The sequence below is a fragment of the Haplochromis burtoni genome, unplaced genomic scaffold, assembly GCF_018398535.1.
Source record: "Haplochromis burtoni strain Fernald_Lab_line unplaced genomic scaffold, NCSU_Asbu1 Contig_199, whole genome shotgun sequence".
Lineage (NCBI taxonomy): Eukaryota > Metazoa > Chordata > Actinopteri > Cichliformes > Cichlidae > Haplochromis > Haplochromis burtoni.
Genome location: NW_024582560.1, coordinates 1155791 through 1167800, shown reverse-complemented (window position 1 = coordinate 1167800; position 12010 = coordinate 1155791). Strand labels below are relative to the sequence as shown.

General features: G+C 43.8%; 1 protein-coding gene across 2 annotated transcripts; it reads right to left on the bottom strand.

Annotated features, from left to right (window-relative positions):
• Positions 1-525: 525 nt before the first annotated feature.
• LOC102311621 (phospholipid phosphatase 3) lies at positions 526-11232 on the bottom strand. 2 transcript variants are annotated; one of them, XM_005935620.3, is made up of 6 exons: positions 10864-11232; positions 6022-6176; positions 1991-2271; positions 1824-1881; positions 1555-1731; positions 526-721 (listed from the first exon to the last, which is right to left on the bottom strand). In XM_005935620.3, the coding sequence occupies exons 1-6, from the start codon at positions 11000-11002 to the stop codon at positions 593-595; spliced, it is 939 nt and encodes a 312-aa protein (XP_005935682.1). In that variant the 5' UTR covers positions 11003-11232; the 3' UTR covers positions 526-592. The 2 variants fall into 2 exon arrangements, with proteins under 2 accessions (XP_005935682.1, XP_005935681.1); XM_005935619.3 differs by lacking the exon at positions 6022-6176 and adding an exon at positions 5032-5189 and having other exon boundaries at positions 10864-11231.
• Positions 11233-12010: the final 778 nt, after the last annotated feature.

Sequence of the window (12010 nt, the reverse complement as noted above, 5' to 3'; positions counted from 1 at the left end):
AAAAGCTTCACTTTATGTCATTCAAGTGGTGACAAAGAATACTGAGTTTAGTGCTATAAATCACACAGACTGCTTTTGTTGCAATCAAACCAAACGAAAACAACATCCTTCCTGAAATTAAGGAATTTGTTTGGTTGCCATGGTTTGTTAGGACAGGTCACAGTGAACGAGTGGCAGGAGCAGAGTAGTGCCCCGGGACTCATAGATGCAGCTAAGGCAAGAAAGCCGCACACAGCTTTGTTTACAGCTGCCATTTCTAAGCTGACAGTTGACATCTCCAGCAATCTTCATAACACAAAACAGGGACAAGGATCTCTTAATCAAAAGGAGGTCAGCTCTCTTTTCCACTCTGAGATCGTCTGGTAAATCGGAGGGGAAATAAAGACTAATTTCCATTCAGAAAGCTAAAGTCGCTTAACTGCTTTTCCGCAGCGTCTTCTCATCCAGTGAGATGTTCAAGACTCTGGATTTGTCTGCATTTTCCAGATCTTTGAAGTTTCCATTATTCAGTATTGTGTAGTTGTGATTTAATTTAAAAAAAAAAAAAAAAAGGCACAGGTCAGGGTTATATACAGTCACTCTGCAGCCTTCTCTATGCTATGATGAGGTGGTTGCTCCGTTCTCTGATGTCTACGGTGGGAACAAGTTCTTTCTTCAGAGGGGTTGAAGACAAAGTAGAGCGTCTTCCTTTGGGCTTGAACAAGTCTGACACAAAGAAGACCTGTGGAGAGCATAGAGAGAACACTCCTTTAACGTCTGAGCATCGCAAAGGGGCAAAATGTTAAAAATGTAATCAAATAACATTAAGAAGGTAAGATAGAAAATAGACAATGCATTGTTTACATGGAGGGATTTTTATGAGTACGTCAGTACTACACAAATGTATTTTTTTCCTCCCATTTAAAGTCTTATTCCTCCTACTTTCACTCGTACTTTCTGTCCTTTAGAAATACAGTTTGGTGTTCCTCAGGGTTCTGTATGTGGTCCCTTTGCTTTTTCCACTTGTAAACATGCTTTTTGCAACATAAATTATAAACCGACTGTGCGTCTAAATGATGAAAGGAAAAGATCTTTGCATCATTTACAAGGCACAGTCTCACCCAATATAGAACATCATTACCATTGTCATTTTCTTACATGCTGATATGGAAACCTTTAGTTTCCGCTCCATAGATAATGCTCACTGTCATCCTAAGACTTAACATATAGACCCCAACAGCATCCACACACAAAAAAAGCATAATTTTCTACAGATAAACATTTGTGGTGATGCAGGAGTAGGATAGTAGTTAGAGAAAATCTAATGATTGGACAAGATCTCCTCTTGTTAAGTAGCTTAATGAGAGTGAGGTCATCCACAACACCAACCTGGTGGGCAAAGAAACCACTAGAGAAACGCAAGGTGGGCTTTTTGGTTAGCAGCGACTGAACTTTCAAAATAAAAGCGAGGGGATTGTCCACTAGAATGGCATCATTCTATTAGAAAGATTTAGCCTGTGCTCTCTTCGATTTCTGAACAAATCTAGTGCACTAGTTTGCAACACAGCCACTCACTATGCAGTAAGCCACCAGGGCTCCTTGTACGAAACCAGCCAGCACGTCAGTGGGGTGGTGCTTGTGATCAGACACGCGGGACAAGCCGGTGTAGAAAGACATCATGATGAGGGTGAACTGGGTTAAAGGGCGAAGCAGACGGGCTCCATGCCAAGTAAAGCGAGACTGGAGGTAAAACTGCAAGAGAGAGACGTTGACATACTGAGTATTCATGCAGAGAATAACAGGATGAGTAAGATGGTACGAGAATAAAAAGGTCAGAAACTTACCACCAAATAAAGCATCGTGTACATGGAGAAGGATGCATGTCCAGAGAAGAAAGACTTCCTGAGGAGAGCAGATGGCAGTCAGCATGTTGAAACGGCTTAAAAACACAGCGGCCAATCAAGCATTTTATTTGGGATATTTAGAACATTTCGAGCTTTGCCCGTTATACCTGGCCTCTTGAACTTTGCTCTCCAGGCCTCGACACTGGTAGTCAGTGATGTAGCCCAGAGAGCAGTTGACCGTGGAGAAGTCAGGATCGCACACGTCAAGAAAGTGAGGACGCAGACGGCCCACTGACACTTTGGCGATATTGGTGAAGGAGTGGCTGACTGCACAGCCGAAGATGAACACCCCGACCTGCTTGTACAGAGCGGAAATGTACGGGTTCCCCACAAAAGACTTGGAGCCTTCATTCAAAAAGTAGATCCTGTAGCTCTCACCAATTATAATCTGAGGGGGAGAGACGGGAAAGCAATGTCAGTGACACGACTGGTAACAAAGACAACAAAAACCTATTCCTGAGGGAGCTTCTATTCATTTATATTTTAAATATCAGAACAAATAAATAATGAACACACTATTAACTATTAAGACCATAGATGTTGTTATTACAGCTACGAGAATGCAGTGATTTCTTTGAGAAGGGGCTCGAGAAGAGCTTGTTTAGAGTTTGAAGTGTTTACCTGTGCCATTCTACAACTATAACAACAGTGAGACGACAGGAGAGGGGTGTCAGACCGAGTCCACCTTGTATAGTTTTCTAGAAGTGTGTAAATAGACCGCAGTCTAAACCAGCGACTGATGGAGTGAGGCGTGTTTAGGAGGAGGTAACTCAAAACAGCTGCTGGAGCTCAAAAACGCCTCGCAGTCCCCCCTCAGCCTCCCTCCTCCCCTTCCTCCTCATCCGCTGTTGTCTCAGCTCGAGAGTGGAAGGATGGAAGTCAGCATCGGAGGAGGGAGGAGGGGCCGGGCCCCGGTGGTTCTAATCAGGAGAATCGCTGAGCTGGGTGCTGTGTCTGATTCTGGAGGCCAGACTCCACAGGCGCACGTCGGGGGCACGTTTGTTTTTCCCCTCCGCTGGCCGCCTTACCGAAACAGCTCAGATTTCACAAGGGACGTGCGAGTTGTTTTCATGTTAGTGTCTCAGCTTCATAAGAAATTCTTTCGAGCGGCACAGAAATAAGTCGGATTCTGGGAAAGTCTCTCTGGGGAGGGATAGCCCCTTAAGAAGATTTAACGAGCTGATAGTGCGAGCGCGTCATTTTCCCACCATTCAGGCCTTTAGAGCCGGCTCGACACAGCTCAGCGGCTTTCATGGGAAAGAGGGGAAGGGGGACAAAACATCTGGTTCTCCTTCTTTGAGAGATTTTTGTTTTGTTTTAGACTTGTCGAACGAGCTGGCATTCGAGAATCTATGGCTGTTGCACTGAAACCTCAAAGATAATCGTGGGGCAGGACACTAATTTGTGGCTTATGTCGAAAGTTTCGCATTTCCAAAGTGACACAGTGTTTTCTTCCCTTCTAATAAAGTTGGGCATAAATCATTTACGACACATTGGATTCTAGTTCTATAGTGGGAAATGAAGCACTAAATGGCTTAATGTTTGCGCCTTCTGGTTCAGAAAACAGAGGTTGGCCAGAACGCTCCGGGGGGGGAAAAAGAAAAAAAAGAAAACGTGGATTTTAAAGTCATGTTGCGCCAGGGGAAAATGCGATATTTGGCAGAGCCTTCTTGTTTGGGGCTTTCGCCACAATTCCACCCCAGCAATTACAGTATTTAACCAAACAACCATTGCATCAACCGTAATTGCACAGCCAGGTCTCCTCACCATTAAAAGCCCCTGAGGGACCAGAGTCTGCTCTGGTGACTGCAGGGCGAGATGATGACAGCCGGCGACATGTCGCTCTGTCAGGTGACAGCATGTGCTGCAGCAGCGTTGAGCAGAATTATCATCATCATCATTATTATTATTATCATTAATGTGTGTATGCTCCATGTTCCTGTCCAGGCTGCCTGTCCATGTATTTTAGTCTTATTTATCCGTTATTGCATGTGATTTGGATGTTTGTGCTCACTTTCTTGCATGTCAGTGGTATTTGTTTAAAATACTGTGTGTGCATTTATCCTGTCGCAATTCTAAAACCACGATCAAAGAATCTACGGTATCGTACCACAGTTCCTTTACTGTGATCACCAGTGTGAGGCCTTTAATGCATGCTGAAGGTTTGTAGTTTGCTGAGAAGTAATGTTTAATAGCCGTTTACGTAACTAGTGAACTGGAAATGCACTAGAACAATAGAATTAATCTTCACAGTCGACCTTCTGCCTATTTGGGGATTTTTCTGTGGACCCTAATTCCAAACTACTCATGGATTTTTTCAGAAAGGATACCTAAAATATTTTCTCCTGATTTTCATAAGGATGATAGCTTAAGATATATTTAGTGTTTGCACTATTAAAATATGCAGTTATAAGCGTTTTTATTGGATTATTTTGAGCCTCAGTGCAGCTGTGCACTCTGAGGTGTTTGTGAAATGTTAGGCTTCTCTCTGCAGGGCCCGGTGATGGCCATCTGAAACCTGAAGCAGCAACATTATCTGGAGCAGAAAGGGCCGTTGGGCTTCATCATCGTGGCAAATAAAAATTTGATTTGATATCCAGGAAACGTGCACAGGTTCGTCATCATCGCTTTCTCACAGGAATTTCCAAAAACCTACTCAAATCACCTGAATCATCTTAAATCCCACCCCTCATCCCCCAAGGCAAAGCCCTGAGAAAATGTTGACTGGCTGTTATCTAGAACGGGGTGAAACGAATAATAAGGTGTGATGGTGCAGGTACGAGGAGTCGTCGTTCCAGCCATCTCCCGGGACAATCTCAGTTTATGGCCAGAACGCATCAACTGTAAGATAAAGCCCAGCGATAAACCCCGCATTTCTCAGCACATACAGTAAAGCGCACAGAGAAGATTGCAGGTTTACTTGGTGGAAAACACAACTGTTCTAATCTAACAGCTGGAAAAGTGTATCAGCGTTACTACAAATCGTCTGTGCTGGACACTTGGCTGTAACAATGAATAAAGACTGATGGATGATGACAAAGGATGTGGTTAACATCAACTGCAGTTCAACGGTGCTGCTAGTATATGGGCAAGGTGCAAAAACATGAGAGGAGGTGATGACATTAGTGGTCAGGGTGAGAGGACTTACAGAGAGGATGGAGATTAGTATGCCAGCAGCGCTAAGCACACCGTCGCTAATGGTGTCTCCGTTTTTGGCCGGATACTTGATGGACTCATCGTCGCAGTAAAACCCTCTATGGTAAGGCTGAACTGCGCTGGTTTCAATGACCAAGAAAGGCAGGCCGGCTAGTGTGAAGAAGCAGCGAGCGGCACAGAGAGGAAGGAGGGTTGGTGGGGATGGGTGATGGAGAAGAAAGGGAGAGGGAGAAAGAGAGACGGAGGTGCTGGGTTAATGCCACGCAAATTACAGGAGGACGCGGATACAAGCAAGAGGTAACGAGCGAACACGTGGGACCGGCTCAGTTCATTCTGTGGCTGCTATCCACAACCGATGGAGAAATTATTCCAGTTTTGTTAAACTACAACACGTTTTAAGACGGATTTTGGACAATCACTGCTTTCAGACTTATCTGTAACTCTCCAAGCCAGCTGAAAACTGACTTCTTCTCTCTGATAGAAAAACGAGCTCAGATATCTATTTTTGGGATAACACATATATCCAAATCCAAGCAGACGACAGAAAATTTAGTGAATTGAAAATCTTTTTTTAAAAACGTACATAAGCAAGAGTGTGGGAAACTGTGTGTTTTTAGGATCATTTAAGATTTCATAGACTAAATGACTCTTTGATCATCTTAGGGAGTTGCTGGTAATTGCATTATTATATAGACCCATTTCTAAAGTGTAAAATATTTAATTTTATTGAAGCAGTGAAATAAATGGAAACCAAGGCAGCCTGAAGGGTAGCAATTAAATCTAAAAGTTAACGATACCGCGCAGTGGAAAATGGTTGGCGGTAATGTACATGATTTACAGTCAATGAGACAAAACCACAGAGTGAGCGAGAGGCTGCTGAACCAATCAGACCCCCCCTAAGGTGTCACAGTGCAGCCGGTAATGAACTGAGAGCGTCCCGACGTGTTCTCTCGTTTTCTTACTTCACCGCGCAGGAACTTACTGAGACCACAGGCACAGTGAAGCCCACTGCCGTGAGCAGCGCAGTGGACACTGTGCTGTTCTTATAAGGCAGATTGATGCTGCTGTCACTGCAGGAGAATCCTCTCTGGTAAGGCGGGAAGGGAAATTTGTGCAACAGCACGGCAACGAGCATCACTGCATGGTTGGACAGACACAGGACCACAAACACAGACACGTTGGATCAACAGAGAGAAAAAACAAAACACATTTAAAACATTTACAGTAAGTTTACGAGCTTATCGCATCCCGTTTGCCCGTTATCGTAAAAAGAAGAAAAAATGATAACCATTAAATCAAATCATCACCATTTTGCACTTAAGTGAACCGCTTGAGCCGAGAATAGCATCAAATGATTTCAAGTTCCCATTAAGAGGGTAAGATGGGCCCTGTTCTTAGGAGGCAATGCTGCAGTTAACTGACAAGAAAAAACACACGCTATCAGTCCTCCTTCCTTTCCTGCCGAAGTGCTCTTACTCTTAAAAAGGCCCTTTTAAAAGACGCCTCGGGGGAGGTGTTTGTGTCCGATAGACTGCGTGTTTTTCGGCAAAAGTGCCAAAAAGATCTTATTTGTCTTCCGACAACAAACAGAGTGGGCGTAGCTAAGATGCAAGCCAACCCCCTCCCCCCCCAAAACAGCTTATTTTCCCCGTCAATTTCCTAACAGACTTCAGCGAGGACTTTGATATTCGAGGGTACCCAGGGGGAGGCCTCAAATCTCAGACAGAATTTGGAAAACACACTTTCAAACGACTTCAAAGCACCGTTTAGCTTTCGAGCCACTCTCTGAAGACGTCCGCGATCTGCAGACACAAAGAAAAACAAGCAGACTGGTGGTCGTTTTGGGGGGGGAGCGGGCACAATTTCTCAAAATAAATGTCAACACATGCTCCAGTCACTGCTGAGCCCCTTTACATCCACACACACAAACATACAGCTGACTCGGGGGTGCCTTTGAAGGTTCAGCTGTGGGCTGGGCTCAGGTTACAGACAGAACTCTGGCACTCTGAATGCCGGGGTAAGTCCTGCCACATTCAGCAGGATTCACATTATTAATTCTCTCGCTTTCACTGTTGTTCTTCAAACAAACACCTGGATGGAGCAGCTGTGAAGCAGGTCCAGTGAAGAAGAAAAAAGAAAAAGCGCAGGGTGGGACATATTAACAGCTCTGGAACTGTAAAAATACACTGCAGTTTAAAGTCTGCTAAATCCTGCATGTCTGATCCCTTCAGTTTGGTTAGTCTGGCTATGAAAAGAGCAACACGAGCCTTTCCAAAGCAGGGACTTAGTCTGTTCAAACTGCTGATACAAAGGATTTAGGGAGGGAAAAAAATAATTTAAAAAAAGGGCACAGAAGCTCAAAATGCTACATGCGAAGCACATTGACCCGAGAGCCCCGACCCCTGCGACCGCATCTAAACACATTCGCAAACCCACAAACCACAAGGCCAGAGACTGATGGAAAGAAACCAATGGATGGCAAACGGCCTGATGAACTTAAGAGGTCACAGCTTTTGAGGAACCAGCGTGAGGTCAACGGTTCCAAAGCGGTGATTGGAATATATTAAAAAAAAAAGAAAAGAAGAAATGTGACCCCTGCTTGCCTCAGGTTTTTCTTCCACAGTCCTTTGACCCCCTGCATCCGGAACAGAGCTGCAGCATCAGCAGTGAGTGTGGCATCTTGGGATTTTCCCTCCCCTCCTTTTCCCCTCATCTAAAAGTCAGGGGGGGAGGGCGAGGGGGTGGAGGGTGTCCTCATCACTGCCAACAACAACAACACCAGTCAGCAGCCGTGAGTCTGCCTTTCGCGCTAGCAGCATCGGCCCAAAGACAATAAAAAACAAGCAGAATGCTGGAAGATTTTTTTTTCTGCAGTTCATGATCTCCTTCTCGCACGTCTTCTCCAAAACAACTGTGGAGACAAAATGTGAAAATAAGCAAACCCCGTAAACGAAGACCGATGATGACTTTTTCAGCTCACGAATGAGCGCGGCGTAACGTCGAAACACGGCAGAAGACACATCATCAAGATCTGACAGCTCCATGCAGCCACACCTTGTGGAAACTAGAATAAATATGCGGTAAACGCACACTCCGAATTCAATCCTCACTATACTCCAGGAGGCATTCGCCAACACGCCTATTAAAAACAAACAGACGCACATTTTCCACTTGCAGGGATCCCTCACTGTCTGCTGGCCTAAAAAAGTATACATACACGTCTGAGGCAGCTGTGACATATACACAGATGAAGTTGTTTTCACCACACACACACACAGCAATTGAGCTACTTCACAATTTCAGCATGGGGGTGGGGGTAGGCGCAGGTCTGCCTGCTTGGGTTTTAATGAAAATCCCAGTGAAATCAAATGTGAATCTCACATCTTGACTGCCACACTGGACTAACAATTTCATTTAACACAAACATTTATTAAACTGGAACACCTCAGTGCTTTTCTCTTTTCCAAAAGGTCTGTGGGTCAAGCTTTTTTTTGGAAACTGTGTCACAAGAAGGAATCTAGGAGCCTACGAGTTCCTGGAAAGAACTGGATTAACTGGAAATAACTCGTTTCAGAAAGAAAGCTCATGTTTACTATTCCCAAAGGCTCCGTTTAACCAAATTCTAAATACAAAGACACTTTTAGTTTCAGTTTTGCTTGTAGAGGCTTGTGTTGGCCTCCAACGCATCCAATTACAATTAGTAATGAAACGCATTATGAAAGTGAGGTTCTCTGTTTTTCTCATTCTGGTGAGAAGGCCTTAAGGGATTTAAAAAAAAAAAAAAAAAAAAAAAAAAAGGAAAGGTGTGGTAAAAAAAAAATTCAGATCGTTACCCATTAACCGCCAATCACCAGATTAGTTGTGAAGCTGGGCGAAGGCACGTGTAAACGTGATCACGCGATTAACTGGAGAGTCAGTTGCTACAGCTTAGAGTAAACGTGAACCCAATCACCCCCTCGCCCAGGGGCTGATTGAGGGGCATCTTTCTTTTTCCTTCTCCCAATTCAGTTCTAGTCAACACTGAATCAGCATGACTTTCTCATCCAGCCGACTCCCCCTGTTATTATCTTTACATGCACTGGCAGGTCCATGGTGAGCACATTCACTCAGTGCATGACAGAGCTGGGGAGCAATATCCTGGGATGCAGTTTTCCCCAGAAGTACAAATCAGTGTGTGAGAATGAAGGAGAAGTGGTGATTAACCAGCGCTGGCCAGACGTTTCCTCCTTGTGGTTGCTCTGTTCAAGCCACATCTTTAGCCAGAAAAAACACTCTTGGTTTGTTGACAAGCTTCTCTGTGGGAAGTTATGTACATACAGAAGAAACGACGGGGATTTACCCTCCACAGAGATACAAAAAATAAAATTACACTTAAACTAAATATAGCTTGTCAAAGAAAGATTGTTTGTAGTCTAAACCACTGTTAACAATAGCTTAACTGCTATCCAGTATAGCTGCGGCTTTATCTTACCACTGCTGCGGTGTTTGCAATCATGACTTTACACCAATATTCCAGTGAACAACACAATGCAAACATGTGGTTGTATCACAGCAGAAAATGAAGTCAAAGGTCTGAACCACACAGCACCCTCCCCACTTTTAAAACTGGGACTTTCATGTTCTGAATGTTTCACCCAGTATGTGCAGCTGCTGAACATCACAGGACCAGAATGGATCCACACACACACACTCAGCTCTGACCTTTTCACCACTTCCCTTAATTACACCACACACACAGAAATATTATGCCAGATGTTCAGATCTGAAGAATTCCTGCTGCTTTGGAATGTGGGCCATTCTGGAAAATAAAATGAACAGTCAAAGCAGAAGTCCATACAGGTGTGGGTGGAGACCAAAGAAATGTATATCCCTCCCGGAGCACTTTATTAATTTCTTTCCACTTGGACTGCATTTTTTAGGGATTAAGCTAATGTAACTTTTGGAAAACCACATGTACTTTAATAGCTAAATAAACAGGCCAGAGTAGCCAATGCTTTGCTTCAGTTACAAAGTTTGTGAAAGCTGGTGTGGCAGAATCACATGTGATATTATCACTTTGTCTTATTTAATACACATTTTTACAGCAGACATAAAGAAAAGAGATACAAATGCAGTGTTTTAACATCACAAATGAACTACAGGAAAAAGACATTTATATTATTACTCAGTGGTGTGAAACATATGGTCTGAGGACTAGAATCGGCCTGGGAAGGACTTTAATGTGAATGTCTTTGGAAAATAAGGAATACATTTTGACCTTTAAACTGAATATTCAGAATTTTTTTACAGCTTTTTCTACTGATTAAAACTTTCCCCCACAGCCATACATACTACAGTAATGAAGCTACCGATAAATCATTAAATGACAGTAAAGTTCAGTTTTTTCCACAATCTACATGCCTGTTCTTTTTACGCCTCCACAGAAAATAAATACAATGAATGAATTACCAAAAATTTCAGCTTTATTAATACAGGACAGCCTGGGCGGACTTTCACACATTTGTTTCTTACAATTTCCGCCCAAAGACTCTTGCAGAGTCCACTTTCTTCCACATGCTGCAGCGTTTCTACGTGAAACTGCACTTCTTTTTCTTATATTGAGAAGCCTCGGGAATGAAATGTGCAGTAAAAAACTACTTTTCTCTTAAAGAAAGTGTCACGACATCAAACGAGCTCGGCATCCCTGGTATCGAGTATAAGCCGGGGCAGCCGCACACGAGCGAGAAACTGTCCATTTGAAACACGCCAGGAGTAACAATGAAACGAGCAAGAAGCCGCAAACCTCCCGCCAAAGGTGCCCACAGTAACGTGACGCGACTCTTACCTAAAAACAGGCAGAACAGATCCACTCCGACCAGCAGCTTCCTCCCGCTGTGGTCTTTGCAGTTGTTGTTGTTGAGCGAACTCCCGCCGTTCTTCGTGTTGGCTGCCATGGCTTTCTCATAGATCAGACAGCGTTGCATTTAAAGCGTTTGCGTGTTTGGTTAAAAAAAGGAGGAGGAAGCAGAATAAAAATAAATTGGTTGCTGTTGGAATTTATTTCTCGGTCTACAACACGTGTCTCTACAGGAATCCTAAGTAGGAGCAGTCACGCGAGTCTCTTTGGTCAGCTGGAAAACACTGTGGAAACTACTCGCTCCTCACTAATGGCTCACCTTCCTCTAACCATCCTTTACTCGTTTCTGCAGGGATAGGTCCTGTCACAGCCTTTCAAGAAAACCCCTCCTCCGGCTCCTCCTCTTTCATGTGCCCGGTGAGGACTCCCACCACCCCACTCACCTCTCAGGGCTGAGGGGCGCCCCAGTCAACAGCAGCAACAAAGCAAAGAAAAATAAACTTTTTTTTTCCTCCTTCAAATTCTGGAGCAAGTTCTCATTTTCCACTTTAAATAACTCATAGATGGAGGGAAAAACCAGTAGGAAAATTTCCTTGATTTTGCAAACTTTGAGCTCATCCATTTTCTTCTGCTCATCCAATTCAGGGTTGCAGTTGGACTGAAGCAATTTGAGCACTCAGAGTGCTTTCTTGGTACCATCCTCATTCACCTATTACACAAACATTCATTAAAAAGTACTTTTAACCTACGCCTGACATGCTCTTAAATACACTGCAATAGATGCAAGTTAATTACAGTTGACAAAATTAACTTACTGAGCCACAGCCACCACCTAAATCCAGCCCAGATTATTCAATTATATCAATGAACACAGCAATTCACTCCAGCGTGCATGTCTTTGGACTGAGGACGCCAGCGTGAGGTAAAGAACACATTTGTGAAGTAATACAAGGATAGAACACCTGCCCATATCATATGTTCTTAAGATATCATTTGTAACCCTGATAAGCACAGCCTCAGTACTGGGATGCTTTAACAGAGGGAGGGGGGGGGACTCCAGGTCTCATGTGACAGTGTCCTGCATATTTTAGATTTTAGATTGCACCCTGGGTCAACACACCTGAATCAAATGATG

Coding starts and splice junctions, on each gene's coding strand:
- LOC102311621 (XM_005935619.3), bottom strand. CDS start 11,002: ATGCAACGCTGTCTGATCTATGAGAAAGCCATGGCAGCCAACACGAAG. Junction 1,732..1,823: donor ACACGATGCTTTATTTGGTG/GTAAGTTTCTGA, acceptor TCTCTCTTGCAG/TTTTACCTCCAGTCTCGCTT. Junction 722..1,554: donor CCCTGGTGGCTTACTGCATA/GTGAGTGGCTGT, acceptor TGCTCTCCACAG/GTCTTCTTTGTGTCAGACTT.